Source organism: Rhinopithecus roxellana, chromosome 1 (assembly GCF_007565055.1).
Source record: "Rhinopithecus roxellana isolate Shanxi Qingling chromosome 1, ASM756505v1, whole genome shotgun sequence".
In the NCBI taxonomy this organism is placed as follows: Eukaryota; Metazoa; Chordata; class Mammalia; order Primates; family Cercopithecidae; genus Rhinopithecus; species Rhinopithecus roxellana.
Window position 1 is genome coordinate 67,214,925 of NC_044549.1, and position 20,917 is coordinate 67,235,841.

Consider the following 20,917-nt stretch of genomic DNA (forward strand, 5'->3'; position numbering starts at 1 on the left):
TATTGCATTATTTATCATGGAAAACAGAAATATGGAGCCACACAAACATTTTCATTTCATTTAGACTTATCAGTCATGTGATGGATTGTTAGGAACCTTCTGAAACATATTATTCCATTAAAAATAAAAATTCACAAGGACCAATTAATAGCAGAGAAATCTCTGTGTTATACTGTTAACCGAATAACAGCAGGGATTAAAAATTGATGGGATAGTATAGACGAAAAATCCTGGAATTATGGGTGCAAATATCCTAACAGTAATTATTTTGCAATGTAAAAATTGGGTATTTTTTCTCCATTTTTCCAAGTCTTGCAAATATTCCATAATAAGCATCCATTACATTTATAATGGCATAAAACAATAATCTTAATCTTTAAAAAATGCTAGTTGAGTAAATAAAACTTTTTCCTGCATTTTCTTGCCAGTTCATGGCACTGGGAAGTGTCACATATTTCTCTTGTCTAACTGTTCCCCTATGGTGAAAAACATAGAAACATGTTGATAAAAGAACACAAAGAAAGAGTGCATGATTAGGAATGAGGAGAAGGAAAAGCCTGATGCATACTCAGCTGTAAAATGTTTGGGCTGGGCACAGTGGTTCACGCCTGTAATCCCAGCACTTTGGGAGGCCAAGGCGGGCAGATCACGAGGTCAGGAGATGGAGACCATCCTGGCTAACACGGTGAAACCCCATCTTTACTAAAAAAATACAAGAAATCGGCTGGGCGTGGTGGTGGGTGCCTGTAGTCCCAGCTGCTCAGGAGACTGAGGCAGGAGAATGGCGTGAACCTGGGAGGCAGAGCTTGCAGTGAGCCGAGATCTCGCCACTGCACTCCAGTCTGGGCGACAGAGCGAGACTCTGTCTCACGAAAAATTAAAAAAAAAATAAAATTTTTACAAAGTCAATGTAACAACTCAGGGAAACTATTTGTGTTCAAACATTGAAGTAAGAAAGACAGGAACCCAAATTCAGAACCAACTGAACCTTGAAGGAATAAACAGTAAATGTCAAGGGCTTTTCTCACACAGGGAATGAACCAGTTTTCCTATTCATAAAAGAAAACAAAAATGTTGAGTGTGAGTCTGAAAAAAAAAAAAAAAATGAACTTCCTCATGTTTGTCATCTCCGTAAACTCTCCCTGTCATTTTATCTTTATATCAAGAGGAAGATAATATAGCATAATGAAGAACGGGATGCTATTTCATTTTCTTATTTCATATTTGAATTCAGTCTAGTATAATTATGGTGTTTATGAAGTTTAAACTGATGTAGCAAGAGAGTAATAGGGTGAATAACTGATCATCCACTCTCAGCATGATAAGGAGCATTTCTTGATAAGAAAGATAACTTTACCAAGTACAGGAAATATGTAAGAGGTTTTATAAGCCCATAATTTTAATTTATGAGATGCTTTCATTGAGTTCCACTCAAAAAAATCAATTTATTTATAAATATGTTAGTTTTAAAGAAAAATGAGAACAACAGTAGCAAAACTGTCCCACAGTTACAGACAGAGGCTAAACAAAAATAAAAATACCTGCCCCCATCTGCGAGAAAAGAGCTCGTAAAGAACCAGGAAATTATAAATGAGCAGATTTGCCCTTGGCTGTAGGCAAGATCTCTGAGACAGTAATAAGAAATGAGGTTACCAAACATCCAGAGAGATATGAGCTGATAAAACTTAATCAGGCTAGTTTCACAAAGGGCAAATCTTTTCTGACAAATTTGGTGGCATTTTTGCATGGCACATGGGGCAGGAGAAGTACGTGACAGGAATGAGGGATAGAATTCAACTTAAGAAGGCAGAAAACCATTGATGATATACATGAGAATGAGGTACGATCTTAGCTTTCCAAAGGAGGCCACCTGGGAGACATTTAACCCAAATGCATTGATTTCATTAAGATATTTATGTTGACAATAAACATGAAGCAGTGTTGATGGACTGGCATGCTTAGCAGTGAAACCATCGTGGCAAAATTATGTCTGTTATCATCAAATAATGCACGCTAGGGGTGCATATGTATGTTTGCCATTCCAGATTTTTTTTAGAGTATTCTCGTCAGTTATTTGCAGTCATGCACCGCATAATGACATTTTGGTCAATGACTGACTCCCCCCATGAGATGGTGGTTCCTTAGTATTATAATACCTTTTCTATGTATAGGTATGTTTAGATACACAAATACTTCCCACTGTGTTGCAGTTGTCTACAGTACTCAGTACAGTAACATGCTGGCTGTGCAGGTTTGTAGCCTAGAAGCAATAGGCTGTGTACCACACAGCCTAGGTGCGTAGCAGGCTGTACTGTCTGGGTTTGGGTAAGTGCACTCTGTGATGTTCCCACAATGACAAAATTGCCTAATGACACATTTCTCAGAATGCATTTTCATTGTTAAGCCACTCATGACTGTATTTACTTTTTCTAAATGTTTCTGTTATTCGTATATATATACAGAGCCAATGACAATTCAGAGAGACACAATCTTATCTCAAAGAGGAGCCAATGGACCACACTGTAATATCTCAATGATTATAAAAGTTTTTTCAGGGTTTCTAGCATCTTTACTCTGGGACGTTTTTTAAAAGCGCTTTTAGTTGTTTTGTGTACTTGACAGTATGCTGTTATTTTTCTTTTTTTTTTTTTTTTTTTTTTTTTTTTTTTTTTTGAGCTCTGAACTTTTTATTGGCCTCCTGCTCCCCAAAGGGGCTGTTATTTTTCAAAGGTTAATGTTGAAGTGTTCTAAAATTGGGAAAGTAATAGGGTCAAACACCCAGAAATTCAAAAGAAAGAACCTGAGTTTCCTGCTTAGTTGGTCCCTCAGTGTCAATGTACAAATAGGCTTCTCGCTTCTCTCTTTCATCTTAAAAAGATAAATAATCAAAACTGAAATACATACATGCAAACAATTTCTCTAGGTCCTGCTGTTGTTTCTGCTCATCTCTCACTTCTTTTTGCTGTCTGACTTCTTTATAGAGTAACCTGTATACCATTCTGTAGTTTTATTTCAGTCCTCAGTTTATCTCAAGCTTAGCCTTTATGTCTCAATTCATCTTGATTTGAGAGTGAAATTTCTCCCAAAGAAGAAACAAGAGACTTTCTCATGATCAACATTAGTGCCTTATTGCTGTTGCTCTTGTTTTTCACTGTCACTCTCTAACATATATAACTCTTAACATATGTAACCAATATAACTCTTAACTATATCCTCCTTGTTAAAAACTCTCCTGTTTTGGCCTCCCATATGATGGATGGGGTAGGCAGAATACTGGCCCCCAAGATGTCAATATTCTAATCACTGGAAAATGTGAGATTACAAGACAAAGGGAAACTAAGGTTAAAGATGGAATTAAGGTTGCTAATATAAAGAGATTATTTTGAATTAGCTGGGGAGGCCTTTGAAGTAGAAGAGGGAGGGAGAAAAAGGACCAAAGGAAAATATGACTATGGAGGAATAGTTGAGTAATTTAATGTGAGAAGGACTCAACATTTTGTTCCTGATTTTAAACACAGAGAAAGGTGTCCACAAGCCGATGAATGTGGGCAACCTCTAGAAGCCATATAAGGCAAGGAAACGGATTTCACTCCAGAGCCTCTAGGAAATTCAGCCCTGATGACACCTTGATTTGAGTTCAGTGAGAACCATTTTGGAATTCAAACCTACAAAACTATAAGACAGTAAAATTGTGTTGTTTTACACCATTGAGTTTGAGGTAATTTGTTATGGCAACAATAGAAAAATAGTACAATGGTGCTCTGGCAAAACAGTCTCAACTTTTCATGCAGATCTTCCTCAGAACCTTTGACTGTTTTCTCTCTTTTGTCAATTCCCTAGATGTTGATGGTCTTTGGTTTTCATCCTTAGCTTTCTTTTTATTCAATTTCATGCTGTTACTGCCTTTTATAAAGCAATACCATCAAATTTGGTCTCTTTCCCCAACCAGACTCATGCTTGTAGCTACCTATCTACATCTACAAGTCCCCCACAAAATCCAAATTTAACATGTTGTATGATTGTTTTTAAAATGGCAAAGTCATCAATCTCAAACAAATGTAAATGAACACATGAAAGATTTTGTTTAACTCACTGATTAATGAAGGGATCAGTAAAATGTTGCAACTTGTTCAAAGAAGAATCCAAAGTACCACACATGTGTAGGTGATAAGGAATGCTAAAATAAATATATAAATAGATTCAGAACAGGCTTACCATGGGTAAAGTGGATGGTATGTGAATTATAAGAAAACTGTTACAAAAACAAACAAGCAAATAGTTTGGCTTATCCATTAGGGAAAAATAATCACCTGCATTTCATTGGACACAGTTTATTTGCATTTCAATGACCCAAAATTATTTGCATTCTTAATAGTTTTCTTGTCTTTACATTGTTGTAAAGTTGTTAAGAGTCATTGAAAGGCAGGGTTAATCTTATAAAAAGTGAACTAGGCAGGGTACTCTGCAATCTTTCCATGTCCATATTGAAATTTTCACAAGTTTTCCTGATGTGTCCTATCACATATCTCTAGTCCAAATACTTTCTCATTCTTCTGAAGATCATTTCACACATACATCCCTCTTAAACCTCCCATACTTCCTCTCCTATCATCTGTCTCAGCTGATGATCTTCCTACTTCCCAGGGAAATAAGAAAAAAATCAGAAGATAATTTTAACTTGCTTTCCACCCCACAGGCATCAGTGTATTTTCCATCTGTCTCCACTTACTCTGCCTTCCTTCCTGTTACTGTGGATGGAAGCTTTCTTTCTAAGGCCAACCTCTACACTGTGAACTCAATGCCTCCCCATCGCCTCCAAGGTGTCACTCAAGATATTGTCCTCTCTCTCTCCTGTATCATCATGTTCTCATGCAACTGAGTCATGCCCAGAATGATGTCAATATAATGTAGTATCCCATCTCAACCAAATGCACCATTGACCCCATGTCTTCCTGTAGTATAACCCTATTTCTCTAGACCCTTTTATGAGAAACTCCATAGAAATTTTTTTTTCAAATTCATTGTCTTCAATTCCTCTCTTCACACGCTCCATATCCTAACTCCATTCAGGATGTACACTCCACTCAGCAACTCTTGCTAGGTCCTTAGTAACCTCTTTCACATTGCTAAAAGCAGTGGTATGTTTTTCCCTCATCTTATTTGCCTATCTTCCCTATTTGTCAAAGCTGACCATTCAGCTTCTTTAATTTTAGATTCTAGTCCATCACTCTCATAGGACACTCCTACAACACTGGCTATTGTTCCTCCTCACCAGTGTGATCTTTAGTTGTTCTGTGTCTTCAGGATGAGTTTGGGGTCTTTTGTTAGTTTGTTTTGCTTTGTATACACTCAATCCGATGACCTTCAAATGCATATACCTTCAGTTGATAATTATCTCCAGAACTCCAGATTCATCTATTGGATGCCACCTTAGATATTTTAGTAGAAAGTCTAACAGAAACCTCAAATTCAACATTTATAAAACCAAACTCTTGATCCTCCTCCCAACCCCCAGCACAAGCAAACTGTTCTACGTGAGTGTTTTCTCTCCCCAGAAAATGGAAAACCTATCCCTCCATCTCCTTAGGTTGAATACCTTATACTCGTTCATGATTTCCAAATTTTTATCCAACATATTACAAATCTCATTGCTTGAATATACAAAAGGAAATCTAGAATCCAATTATTATACATCTATACCACAAATACTTTGGTCCCAGTCACCATTATTTTCGCTTAAATGATATCCATGCTTTCAGCCTCAGGGGTTTGACACTTGCTGTTCCTCTGCCTAGAATTTTTCTCAGTGCATGTTTTATTATCCACTTTTCCTTAGATCTCTGTTCAGATGTCACCAGACCAGTGATGCCTTCCTTCACTGCCTTTTATAAACTAACACCTCACTTCAGCATTTCTAGCTCCCTTACCCTTTATCTTTCTCCATAGCACTCACAACAATCTCTTATGCCATCTGTTTATTTGTTCATTTATCTTATGCCTCCCTCAATTAGAATACAAGCTCTGTCACAGACTCAAAGTTATCTGTTTTGTTCATTGCTGTATTTTCAGGCTCTAAGATGATTCTTGCACATAGTAATCCCACAAATAAATGATTGTTCAGTAAATGAATAAAAAATAAATTAACTTTATATCTCCTTTCTCATCTTTTTTCATTCTCACTGCTCCTCATCTTTCTCTTCTCTTTCTTCCTTTAACAGGTAAGGACTTTAACATACATGCATTCTTGCATTCAACCCCAATAGCTAACTCAGAGTAATCTTTAATGTTGTCTTTGCCTCTTTCCTCACATCAAATCATTTCTAATATTTTGTTGCTATTGTGCCTACATCCTTCAAAATAGTTCTCACATCATTCTTGTTCTCTTTATTCCTACCGACAATGCCCAATTATCTCAGTGTTTTCAAATGTTTGATAAATAATCTCCTTGATCTGTGGTTTCTCTTGCCCCACCCTTCCTCCTGTGAGTCATAGATCTAAACATATCATAATCTTGCTTAAAACTGAAAACACTTCCATGTTTTCTAACTGTTTACAGATCAAATTCAAACCTCTGTCGTGTCATTTAAGGTCCTTCAAAACTGTTCTAAATCTACCATTCCATCTTTCTATTTCATGACTCTCCCACCTTCCAGACTGGTTATATTCTTTCGAATGACAGGTATTTTCATATCTTTATTCAAGCTATTCTTCTTCTTAGAACTTCCTTACTATAATTTCTGTTTCAATGGCATTGTTATTTTCATTCTTTTACACGTAGCTCAAATGTTGCCTTTTTTGGCATTTTTCCAAAACCTCTAGGTAGAATTGAGTGCTTCCTCCTCTGGGCTCCTTTAAAATTATTTTTATACTTTTGGCGTAACACTTATCCTGTAATATTATAGTTTGTTAATTGTTTTCTTATTGGCTTCCTTTTCTGGAGTATATATCATAGTGATTTACAGTATGAGTTCTGGAGTCAGTTTGCCTACATTCAAAATTGAGCCTCACTGCTCTTTAGCCATTTGATATAGAGCAAGTTATTTCCATTCTCTAAACCTCATTTTCTTCATCTTTGAAATGGAAATACTAAAATCTGCCTCACAGAGTTCTCGAAAGGACCAAATAAGATAATTCATGTACAAGTTTAACTTTATTCCTGGTACTTACTATGCTCCCAAATTACTCTTATTTGAGTGTCAGCTTCTTGAATGCAATCCACTTATTTATTTTTGCATTGTCAGTGCATAAAGAAGGTTCAACACAGAGTTAGAGCTAATAAAAGTTGGTTGAGTTTACTTATGTTGGATTTATCACTGTGTGCTGGCAATATCTAGATAAGCAATGATGTAGAATTTTATTTTAGTCTGGCTTTAACCTAAAGAGATCAACAGAATGTGAAATATATGCTAATGAACTCTTCTTATTATAATTTACTTTATGATCTGCATGCCACTTCCAATATGCCATATACATTTCAGGCAGGTTTAATGCTTAACCTCAAATCATAAGGTCACCATAGATGTCTGACTGGACTGAAATACTGCAGATCTTCAACTTTACACCATGCATATACCATTAGTTCATTCTGCTAGAGTAACATAAAAACAACCAGAATGACTCCATTATGTTAAAAGCTGCCTTCACATTAAGAATCATCTTCACAAATGTCTACTGCATGTAAGAAACAACAAGCATGGCCACTGTCAGGTGACTGACTGTGCAGCTCCTCTTCTTCACATCTTCAGTGTTGCAGAGTAAGAGGCCACTGAGTGTCCAGTCCATAGACACAGTTCAGCTTTGCATCTTGTGAAATGAGTGCTGATTTCAAGTATGGCTTGAATCTAACTGATGCTTGATGTTCAAGCTATTTTGAACATATATCTTCGAAACAATTCCAAATACATTTGTTGAAAGTATTATCAAATGATTATTACAATAAAAATTTCTTTTTATTACAATTTAAAAAGCAACAATTCAAAAATCAGTCTCCCATCCCAGCCCTTAATACTGAGCAACATCAGTGTCTCCAGTTGTTAGTTGGACAGCTAAGCCTGTAAGCTCCAGTGCCCATAAATATCTTTATATCTGCATTAGTATTTTTTTCTAGGACAAACATTCCTCTTTTCTTTATTCCTCTGTGTTGAAAAACAACAAATCTCTGAGCAATCCTTACTGTTTCCTTTTCCTTTAATCATGCTCCCACATTCAGTTAATTGGCAAATCACCTTTTACCGTTGCTTTCAGTTCTTGCTCCCACCACCTTAGTAAGATGTATATCTCTACTTACACTAGTATAATAATTTCATAACTATTTTTAAAACTCTAGCTTTATCATCTTTATTTTTGAACATAGCTGACAAAGTTTACTTTTTTTCCTTTTTTCTTTCTCCTATAAAATAAGTCTGACATATCTTCACTGCATAAAACCCTTCAAAATCTAAACATCAACAGGTAGTGAGATCTCAGTTCAGAGCTTGGTCTTCTGATTTAAAACTCCGGTCTGCCTCTAGTTCTTAAATAGGACACTTGACCCCTCTAGAATTACTTTTTATGTTTGTTGTTGTTGTTGTTGTTTCTGTAAATTAGGCAAATATTTCTCTAAGTATTTTTTCTATTTTAAAATTTTGTGACTTGACTGGAAGTGTAAAGAAAATTGACAAAAGATAGATACATGTGGTAAGGGGAGGAGGAAGGAAGAAAGGAAAGGAAAGGAAAGGAAAGGAAAGGAAAGGAAAGGAAAGGAAAGGAAAGGAAAGGAAAGGAAAGGAAAGGAAAGGAAAGGAAAGGAAAGGAAAGGAAAGGAAAGGAAAGGAAAGGAAAGGAAAGGAAAGGAAAGGAAAGGAAAGGAAAGGAAAGGAAAGGAAAGGAAAGGAAAGGAAAGGAAAGGAAAGGAAAGGAAAGGAAAGGAAAGGAAAGGAAAGGAAAGGAAAGGAAAGGAAAAAAGGCTTAACTCTTTATAGAACCTGCATTCCAAGAAAGATATTAAGTGAGTTTAGTCTAGGTTAAGCTCTACAGGTTAAAGAGTATGAGCTTGAAAAACTAAAGTAGAAGCTTGGTAATAGAAGAAAAATAAATCAGGGAGGGTAGAGCTTTTATAGTACTGAAAGTATGCGGAACTCAAGTGGATGTATAATTTGTGTCACTCTGGACTTGGAGTCAAACCTGGATTTGAATGCCAGCTCTGGACTATTAATAAGGATGTGATTTTGAGCTAATTATTTAATGTCTTTAAGTTTTAGTCAGGTTCAACTACATTATTTGCAGACCCCAATACAAAATGAACATGTGAGGTCCCTTGTTCAAAAGGCAGAACAAAATTGCCATTAAAGTTATTAAAATATAAAACATTTTCTTACTTCCCTAGTATCTTTCTTGGTCTGGAATGATGTTTTTTATTTGCTTTTTAATGGCATTTTCCTCATAAGAATACTTTTTCAGTGACCCTCGCATGCCCTGGGGGACTTTCCCCACCATTCAGTGTAAATATGACCCACTGCTGACCCACTGACTTCCAGGTTCTTCCTTTCATCAGCTGCCTAACCAATATGCAATGTCCCAGCTCATAGCCCCAACTCACAAAAATGGAAAATCCTCAAAGGCATTGCAACATTTGTGCAAATTAGACTTCTGCAGTAGAAGATATTCTGGAGGTTCCTGGAGCTGGGTTGGGGAAATATATTGGGAAGGACAAAATTCTAACACAGAAAGATCTTAGGTACTTTATATCTGGGTATGATCTTGGAGCTCTCTAGTCTTATCCCTGAGTGAAACCTGAAATTTGCCCATGCTCATACAATGTGATTCAGGTAGAACCAAAAATAATATGACTTTTAGTTCTGTGTTCTTTTAGATACAGGCTTTCTAATGTATGTGAGTTTCCCCTTATGATTTCCTCTAAAAGCCCTGGAGAGGAAAAGCAGCAAAACACTGGTCCCTTTCTATGGTTTATTTAAAGCTGTCTTTCTAAAGCTGTTTTAGTTGTAAGAAACAGAAACCATGCAGTTAGTGGTTCATGTAACCTAGAGGCAGATCTCACTAGATGAAACCAAAGATCTAAAAATTCAGGGAATAAAGTCTTTCTCTAAATTAGTCATTCTCTCCATCATTCTGTTCCTCCACCCTCTCTCTCTACCATCTACTTATCTGCCTTTCTGTAGACTGGTATTCTCTACCTCTTTGTGAGTTTTATGGATGATGGATATTATAAGAGTTATGAACATCCTCATCTCTGCTCAAGCAACCAGCAGAGACCAGCATCTCTTAATATTGTATCTAAATTCTTGGGAGAGAAAAACACAAGAGCCCAAGAAGAACATATTCACTTCTCGTCCAGTCAGCCATGGCCCAAAGAATGGCCGAAAGCAGATTGAACATGCCTTTAAGGATCTCCATAGTTTAAGAGCTACTTCCCTATGAAATGGTTCATGGGCCATTCAGAAATGCCAGAATGTGACTGCATTAGAATAAAAAGTTCTCAGTATTTAGGGAATGATAATAAACGTTAGATACTGGTAGGTTAGATCTAATATTGTAGTCAGATAATGCAATTAACTTTTTAATTCCATAGAAGAAAGGTAGGGCAGAACCCTATATGCATTTTCAACAATATTGTACAATTTTTATTTAATTATCACTTAGAAACACTTATTTTTCAGTGTCCACCTATTCCAATGTTCTTGTCTTACTGCCAAATAAAACATTTTTTTTTTTTTGAGATAAGGTCTTGAATTCCTGGACTCAAGCAATCTGCCTGTCTTGGCCTCCCAAAGTGCAGGGATTACAGATATGAGCCACCATGCCCAGCCTCTCTAATAAAACATTTTGTAGAGAGTACCGTTATAATCATTGGTGATTGTATAGTAGTATGTGTTTTCAATACAATTACTCACTAATTGTTACAGTGGCTCAAAAATACCAACACCATACTTATTCCCAAATATACTCTTAAAGCAGAAGTATTTGAAAATGCATTTTGTTTTCTGGTATAAAATGGCACTGTTTCAAATCCCAGCTTATTCTGAGTTTTCTCTTTCACTCTGTGTGCTTATGTGTGTGTGATGGGGTCTTGCTCTGTCACCCAGGTCATAGTACAGCAGTGTGATCATAGTTCACTGCAGCCTCAAATCCCTGAGCTCAAGAGATTCTCCCACTGCATAGCTGGGACTACAGGCACCCACCACTGCTAGTTTTTCTTTTCTTTTTGTTTTTGGTAGAGACAGGGTCTCCCTATGGTATCCAGCCTCGCTCTCAAAATTTCTTAATGGTATTTACTGAGACATGTGTTTGATTCTGTAACTCAGTGACATCAAGGATCTTTATGTTGAATCATCTTCATCTATGTTTCTTATCCATTACCTTCTCCTCATTGTTATATTATCTGTGCTTTTTTCAAATGATGTGAGATAATTGCAATCATCTCAAAACATTATAGCAGTAATGTGACTTTCAGTGGGTGTTTGTTTTGTTGCTTGCCTATTCCAATTGATTTATTTGTTATTTATTGATGCTGCCTGGGTTACAATTTGCATCCTTAGGTTCACGGTCTCCAAATTTATCTGGTTCTATTGTCTGTGTATTTTTTTCATACTGACATTGTTATACTATTTTTAAAAACTCATGTTCTTATTCTATAGCATAAAACCGTTTTGAGCATATTGTTCATGCTTGAGAGATTGTGTACAGAAAATTCACTTTTTAGTTAATGGGGAAATATATATTTTTGAACTTTCTTTTTATTATATCTGGGAACATTTTTTCTTCTCCTTCTTAGTTCCAGTTTGGAGACGGGATATATCGTGAGTACCCATGTTTTGTAGCCTGAGAGAATGATGGAGCCAAGAAAAGTTCAGCCTCTTTGGGATACCTGGGTGCTTCTCTCTATCCTAAGATTTATTTTTTAATGAATTGTAGCAAGATTATTGTTGGAAGAGACATGAGTATACTTCACTGGAAGATGCAGTACCTTTCTAATGGGCTTCAGAGGCTTCACCCCTGAGTGCATGGGCATGACATTATTAACTGGTTAAATAGAGTCAAGTTTACTATCCATATTTCCCCCACTTTACCTTTTGTTGTTGTTGTTATTGTTGCCCAGAAGTCCTTTTCATTGCTCTTCAGCCAGGAAGAGGTAAAAGAAAAAGATAAGACCCTTCCGTCTATGTACCTACGAATCTGCTTATCTCCAGATTCAGAAGTTATAATGAGAATTCTCAGAATGGTGTTATTTCACCAGTAATTTCTATAGGGTTTGAGGACATTAGGAAATCAAGAACTCCTTCCCTTCTCTGAGCCTGACCAGACTGTTTTTATTCCACAGTTGTTTTTGGTTTTTTTCTTTAAGTAATTTTGTCAGGATACATTCCTTTTCTTTTCAGGCATTGTTAATTTCTGTTTGTTTGTTATTTGTACTCACAATGTCTCGCACATTTCATTAGGCATTGATGTAAGAAAAGTCGGTAAAGCATCTTCAATCCACTTGCTCAATTATCATTTACAGGAACACTAAGATATACGACATAGCATCCTCCTTTAACAGCTGAGAAATCAGAGAACAAGAGTGGTAAAGTAACTTGTCCAGCACTGAGGAGCCAGTAACTGACTAGGCTAGAATTAGAACCTCTATCTATCTACACTCCCATGTCAGTGATGTGAGGTACCGAAATTACAATTTTAAGATGAAGTTAATAAAAGAACTTATTTTACCCAATTGCAAATATTTTAGAAGACTAATGGTATGGTAGCAGATCTGAGTGTATGGTGAAAACAACAGAGAGGGAATCAGGAAACTAAAGTTTAGTCTCTTGCTCTCTCTTAAGACAGATGGTAAATTTGGAAAAGATGATTCAACTTCCTGGGTTTCAATTTCCTTCTCTGTACTAATGATGATGGATGATGATGGTGATGCTGATGATTGTCATAATTTGATGACTATATATCTACTCATTATGAGGCACAATGTGACATATTTTATAAACAATATATTATTAAATCTCAAAACAACCATCTGATACAGACATTGCATCTATTTTAATAACAAGGACACAGAAGATTGCTTAAATCCCCTGAGGCCCATTTGATTCCAGAGCACACATTCTTAACCAGTAGCTCTATTGTCTTTCCAACCAAGAAGTCTCACCTGAATGGTCTGTAAAAGATCTTCCAACTTTGAGGTTCTTTAGTGCTGTGGTTGATATAGAAGGAAATGACTACGGGTTAATATAGGAGAAGCAACCTCACATATCACTCAAGTACAATTATGAGAATTACAGACTGGACTTCAGATTAAGTCCTAACATGATCAGGTTTACGCTCGATGCACAATGCACTGTAGGGGAGAAAACATAATTTCTTTTATTTCCCTTTTTACGTGTTTAGTTGAGACACTCTCCTACAAACAAAAATCAAATTAACAAAAGAAAAGCAGAAATGTGTTAACACATGCTGGACCCATCATACCAAGAGACCTCAATTCAAAGGCATTTCTCTCAAGGCAGTGGCTTGGGGTGATGTTTCAATAATATTTTATCAAAAAGCCATAAATTCTACATAGTAACAAGGCAAAGGAAAGAACAGTTTTAGTTCTTTAAAAGGTGGGAAAATGTCAGAGGATAGTAAAATCTGTTCTCAGATTCCTCTGGTACCTGCTGGTGCCTTCTCTGGGCTGATAGCAAGTGCTGTCTCCAGGAAGGAAACATGGATGTCCTGCCATCAAGCAAACAGAGGCTGAGGCCAGGTGTTCTCCTGGCTTTTCAGTACCTTTAACTCAACAATCCTCAATATTTGGGGAAGAAATATTTTGGTTTCTTTCAGGATATTAAAAAATAAAAACCACAGAATTTCACCTTACACGTGAGTACTAAGCTCTTCCTCCTCCTCTTCCCCTTCCCTTTCTTTCATAGCAATTTAGTCCAAATGCCATGAATTGGAGCTGAGTGAGGTAGGCATCCATGTGTGTGTGGGAGAGCAGAGCCCGCACAGCCCAGTCTGAGATGCTGGAACCTGAGTGGGGTGAAAGAGGCATCCATGCAGGACAGGGGTTAGGGCAGTGGTGACTTGGTGTGAGTGGCAGAGCCCAAGTAAGGTGAGACCAAGTAAGGTCCATGCCTGTGGTGGGGTGGCCTAGCAGAGGGTATCAGAGCCTGAGGAGGGGGAGGAGGGTTCCATTGTTAGGGGAGGGTGCTGAAGGCAGAAGCCTGGAGTCTGGTTTTGGAGCCGAGGAGAAAGAGGGCGGTTTCTGGAGGGAAGAGAGCTCCCGTGCAATCTGAATGATGTGAGAAAGCTATCCATTCAGGAATATGTGTGTACCAAGTGTCAGAACCTGAGTGGGGTGAAGGAGGGCATCCACACTGGAGGCAGACCCTAAACAGGATCAGAATCTGAATGAGGTGAGGAGGGATGAACCGCCCAGCAAGTGGTGTCAGGGCAGGTGTGGGAGTAAAACTGGGAGTGGACATCAGGACCTGAGCAGGCAGAAGAGGATGCTGACAGTAATAACAGACTAGTCACATGCAGGAGAATTGAGCAAATGCATAAATATGTCAAAGATAATGGGCACCAGAGTTCTCACAGTCTAAATGGGAGTTGCAAATATAAATAGAGGAAAACTATAAATCACCATAAATGAACACAACACACACATATAAAATCTATGCACACACACAAATCTGCTGAGAGGCTCAGGGCAAGAGCAGCTCAATAAAAATGAGTACATTGAGCATTCTCATGATGGTCTCTAAATACCAATCTCGAATAAAGGAAACCAGGTTTTTTCCATTTTGTTTTTGTTTTTAACAACAACAACAACAACAACAACAGCTACTGTGCTGGCAGAGCACATGAAATACAAGATAATCCTGGAACTCTTTCTTGTATGAGATAGGAAAAATTCAAAGAATGATAAGTACATGCCAAAGGGCAGGCCATTTGAAAGCACTGAGTAAATAGCAAATGTATTATAACTCATTGACCAAAATAAGAAAGCTTGAATTCACACCGATAAAGCAGGTCATCCTCACAGAAATATATGAATAAAAAGTTTAAATGTCCAATGAGGCATATTTGCATTGTCTAAAGTCCCTAGCCACAAAACACTAATTATAAAGAAAAAAAAAATACTTTTATACTGGAGAAGTTTGACAGGCACCACCTTAGTCAAAAGATTATTTAACTTCAAGAGCAATGGGACAAATAGAAGTCTTAACCTTCTACCTGACAGAATGAAACGTAAAGAGCACGCCATCCTGAATCGAATTATAACGAAAGTGTTTTATTACCTCCACTGGTGTATCCAGTAAAGGAGGAGGGGCTAGAGGAAGAGAGGGCAAGACAATGGGATCAGTGTACTTGCTGGCTGGGAGAAGTGTTTTTTATAGTGATATTTTAATGCCAATTTTTACTGCTTTTATTATTATTTTTAAACATCTTTACAGACCCTTTTATTATATGTGCCCTTGGCATATAGCTCCTACCCCCACAGGGAAGAGTCTGTGACTTGCCATTGATACCTGACTGTTCAGATAAGCCCAAATTAGGTGAAACTTTACCAAATAACCACCTTGTGATCTAAGGTGTTAAAGTCAGGGAAATCAAGGAAAGACTGGGGAACTGTTTCAGATAGAAATAGACTAAAGAGGCATAGAAATAGACTAAAGAGGCATAATTAAGAGAGTCCAGTCATGGTGGGTCATGCCTATAATCCCAGCACACTGGGAGGCCGAGGTGAATGGAATGCTTGAGCCCAGAATTTTAAGACCAGCCTGGCAACATGGTGAAACACCATCTCTACAAAAAAACAAAAATTAAACTGGCATGGTGGCAAAAATTAACCCAGGAAGCCTAGGTGGAAGGTTCACCTGAGCCCAGGAGGTTGAGGCTGCTGTGATTGTGCCACTGAACTTTAGTCTGTATAACAGAATAACAACCTGTCTAAAAAAAAAAAAAAAATTATCAACTGGATTCTTTCAGTTTAAAAGATTTTACTGGGAGCCAGACATAGTGGCTTAAGCCTGTAATCCCAGCACTTTGGGAGGCTGAGGTAGGAGAATGGCTTGAGGTCAGGAGTTTGAGACCTGCTTGGACAACACAAGGTGACTCCGTATAGCCAGGCATGGTGGCAGGCACCTGTGGTTCTAACTACTTGAGAGGCTGAGATGGGAGGATCACTTGAGTCCAGGAGTTAGAGGCTGCAGTAAGCTACGATCACACTACTGCACTCTAGCTTGGGTGACAGAGTGAGACACTGTCTCTACAATAAAAATGAAACAACAAAAAAAGTATTTTATTAGAAAAAATGGGGAATGGGACCTGAAGATTAGATGTTTAGTGCTGAATCAATCTTAATTTCTTGTTATTGCTGGTTTTGTGGGTGTTATGCCCTTTGTTTGTTGGAAATATAAACTAATTAATTTGGGGTATAGGGGACTGGTTTACAAGAGAAAAAAATTCTTTGTCAATTTTTATAATATTTTCTGTGAATTTGAGATTGTTTTAAAATAAAATAATTTTAAATATGTGTATTGAATTTATATTTAATATAGACTTGCATTCAAAACAGGGCCTTTTTTCTTTTTTTTATGTGATTTTTTCTTTTCTTTTCCCAGGTGATGGTCTTTTAAGCCATCCTATTTTTACTCAGGAGCCACATGATGTCATTTTTCCTTTGGATTTATCAAAATCTGAGGTCATCCTGAAATGCGCTGCTAATGGTTACCCTTCACCTCATTATAGGTAAAATCCTACCTCTGGGCATGACACTATTTTATTCTTCGTCACTGAACCAAAACATACACAAAATAAAGTGTTTTATAAAATGTCCTAATTTGTAGTGTACAGCTCAAGAAATTTCTCTATGGTTATGCAGCCATGTGACAATCACTCAGATAAAGATATAGGCATTTCCAGTACCCCAGGGTGTTCCCTCATGCCACTTTCCAGGCAATAATTAAGCGCCTACCCATCAGCTCCAGGTAACCATAATTATGTCTCTGTCTTACTGATTAGGTCTGCTTAGAACATTAATTCTTGAGATTGGTGCCGTGCATTGCCATATTATGGTCAGAATTGAGAAAGAGAGAGAGAGAGAGAGAGAGGGAGAGAGAGAAAGAGAGAAAAGGGAGAGAGAGGAGAGAAAGACAGGAAGCAAGTAACACAGGAAGCCAGGGAGAAAAGAAAGATAAAAAGAAAGAAAAAAAAAATGAAGAGAAAGGAAAGAAAGATTTGTTTCCTCAATTTGAACGACTAAAATGTAAGCTTATTTTGCATTTCCCACCCCTACCTCGACGTGGAACTGCAGCCTCAGTTGCTACATATACAATGATTATGAAAATGTTCTATAAAGAATGAATCAAGATGGATATCTAGATTTATTTCATCACATAAAATTATGTGACTTCACTGGTGGCCCAAAAATACTGATTTTAGAAAAATATGTTGAAGACAGCCATGTACCCTTTAAGGCAGAAAGGGAATTTTTACTCTGGGCAAATAAGGAAAAAAAAAAAACAAAACTATATTTGTTTCTCACATATTATTTGTGGAATTATAGGGAGAAAGGGTCAGTAAGTTTTTGTTCTTATTTACAAAGTTGCAGCAAAGGCAGAATTTGATTCATATTGTGGGTGGAATTTACAAATTTAAAAATATATGCATACATAAATATACATAGGTAAATAATAAAGATAGTTGGTAGAAACTTCATATGTTGTGTTAATACAGGAAAAGAAAATACATATTAAACTTTTGTAGCTTTGGGTTTTAAAAGCATTTTTTTAAGTCTTGTTTTTTAGATGTGAAGTTGAAATGATACACACAAAAAGTGACAATTTCAGTTCATTTTGACAAAATAAGCTGGTTTAGCCTAATTTTATTTTGCAGTAAAAGTACACTATTGATGTGTATAATTATTTAGATCCTAAAATTGTCTCGATTAATTAATTAAATGACTTAAATGCACTTAATTAGCTAAATGACTTCAAAGCTAAAGGCAGTTCTACCTTATCTTGTATTTTTTTGAGCTAACTTCAGCATCTTCTTTTTACAACAAAGGAACTGAAGAACCATGTCTTCTCATTCCACATACTAAAGCTTCCTTGTCTTTATCTTACCCAAACCAATGAAACTCATCTGTTAGGAGAAGATCCTTCACTTTACAAGTTCGGGACACTCAATTCAGAGTTCGTTGATTTGTTAGTTTTTCTCAAATGATGAGCTGTCTTATTAGTTTAATATATGGTTAAATATATGAAAATTTGATTAATACATTTATTGAGATCACCTAATACTTAAAGTAGTAATTTTATTATTGAGAGCTAATTAGGTTGATCCTAGGGGTTAGGAGAGAAAGAATATAAGAATTCCTATACCTTTTTTTGAAAGTTTGCTGAATATAAGATGGATACATAAATAAATAAATTACATATTTATATAAAATATCTATTGGCTTTTAACAGGTAGAAGGATATAAAATAGGTTCTCAAGATAACTTGCTAATTAGTTTTATCTGTGAAAAATTACACAGAATGAAGATGACATTTTTCAATGTTGTTAAATGGCTTTTATTTCTAAGACACTTCTAAGCTAAAAGGCTAAAGACAAGTAACTTAGGTGCTTATTTCCAGCCCCCATAACCTGGTTTGGCTCATTTCTTTTTTTTTTTAACTTTTAAGTTCAGGGGTACATATGCAGGTTTGTTTTATAGATAAACCTGTGACATGGGGGTTTGTTGTACAAATTATTTCATCATCCAGGCACTAACCCTGGTGCTTATTAGTTATTTTTCCTGATCCTCTCTCTCCTCCCATCCTCCATCCTCCAGCAGACCCCAGTGTCTGTTGTTCCCCTTACTCATAGGCAAGAAACTGTGGAAAGAGAGTGAGGAAAGAATTAAGTTTTTAATGCTTAAATGTCAGACTCAGACCCAATTTTATTGATAATAAAGCAAAGGACAGAGGTATATCAGATAATGTGCATTAGCAACAAAATGTAAAATTTTAGTTGTAATATGACCCTTTCTAATTTAAATTTTATTTTCTAAAAAGCCTCACAACTATATTCACCTTAGATTGTCTGTGTGTGTGCATGTGTGTGTCTTAGAAGGAAAGCCTTTAAAATTCACAGATTCTAACATTATTTGAGGTTAGTTGGGTATAGTGTAAAGCAACATAAAAGAATCCTTGACTTTGAGTTATCATTTCTAGTCACAGCTCTATCAATCTATTGGTGACTTTGGAATAATCATTTTTCTCCCATGGCATCATCTTCCTTATTCATAAATGAGGCTGGGTTTGATTTTAAGATGTGTTTTCTTTCTTTTAGTAAATTCCATACAGCAAATGAAATCTCAGGGAAAATAAGCAATATGAAAAGCAAACTTTTTGAAATAGCTTAAGCTTTCCCATGAAAAAACAATTATCCTTTACTCTTTCTTTTTTTTTTTTTTTTTTGAGACGGAGTCTCGCTCTGTTGCCCAGGCTGGAGTGCAGTGGCTGAATCTCAGCTCACTGCAAACTCCGCCTCCCGGGTTTACGCCATTCTCCTGCCTCAGCCTCCCGAGTAGCTCGGACTACAGGCGCCTGCCACCTCGCCTGGCTAGTTTTTTGTATTTTTTAGTAGAGACGGGGTTTCATCGTGTTAGCCAGGATGGTCTCGATCTCCTGACCTCGTGATCTACCCGTCTCGGCCTCCCAAAGTGCTGGGATTACAGGCTTGAGCCGCCTCACCCGGCCTCCTTTACTCTTTCAAAGATCACATAACATGAGAATATGAAGTCCAGCCCTGAAGCCGTGCAAAGGGAAGAGAAATGGGTTACCCAAAGATGGTGCTTTGGAAGGATTGTTTATACCTGGAAAATCTAGCAAAATCATGTAGCAATGAACTTAGTTCTATCTCAGAATATATATTTCATTTGGAAAAATGAAATAACATGCACATAAATTATTTCTAAACCAGATACACTCTCTATCAGAAAAAAGGATTTCTGACAATCCTCTCTACCTGGTCACCAGAGGGACTCCTTTCTGTAATTTAGTCTACTCTACCCTAGTCATGAACACAAACTTAAGTCTGGAGAAGTTCTAGGCCTCTAAGAAAGAAAACTGTAAATGTGGTCACTCTGCCCTTCTATTCTTTTTATTCATTTCCCCCAACTTGGTCCTTTTAACAACCCTGTGAGATAAGCAGAATATACATTATTGCACACATCGTATAATTTGTGAAATGACTTCTGGAGAAATCAGAGGGCTTGTTCAAGTATATGCAGCAAAGGAATGTTAAAGCTAGGACTAGGATTCTTTCCACAGGGGTGACAGACTCACATTCAGTGTACATCACAGTTACCCAGAGAGACTTAAAATTTAGATTTTGGTGTTCTCTTTCAGAGGTCTGGGGATGGGCTCAGGAATAAGCCAGGCAGAGAGAGACGAATATCATCTGATCTCACTCATATGTGGAAGCTAAAAAATGTCGATTTCATAGAATCAACTCACAGAAGTAGAGTGTAGAATGGAGGTTACCAGAGGCCGAGTCAGGGAGGGGCAGGAAGGGAAAGGGGACACCTGGATCAAAGGGTGCAAAGTGATCTTTAGACAGGAGGAATAAGTTCTGGGATTCGTTTGCACAGTAGAGGGACTATAGTTAGTGATAATATATTGTGTATTTCAAAATAGCTGGAAGAGAAGATTTTGAATGCTGTCACCACAGACAAATGATAGATTTTTGAGGTAATGAATATGCTCATTACTCTGATTTGATCATTACAAAATGCGTACATGTATGAAAACATCACATTATTCCCTATAAATATGTGCCACTATTATTTGTCAATTAAAAATAAATGAAACTCAGAAAAGAAACACATACTTTCAACAAATATACCATGTAATTTTAAAGCAAAGCCTAATTTTGAAAAACACCAACATGCACA

The 20,917-nt window shown here is 36.9% G+C and overlaps 1 protein-coding gene across 11 annotated transcripts in view; it reads left to right on the plus strand.

Moving 5' to 3' along the window:
* Window positions 1-20,917, plus strand: part of CNTN6 (contactin 6) — a 304,648-nt gene that overhangs the window by 113,812 nt on the left and 169,919 nt on the right. For all 11 annotated transcript variants that reach the window (XM_010370744.2, XM_010370742.2, XM_010370743.2 and 8 more), the window contains one exon: window positions 16,599-16,725. Coding sequence is in view for 7 of the 11 variants with exons in the window: in XM_010370742.2 (XP_010369044.2) it covers window positions 16,599-16,725 (127 nt within the window). In the remaining 4 variants the exon portion in view is untranslated. The remainder of the gene's footprint in view (window positions 1-16,598; window positions 16,726-20,917) is intronic.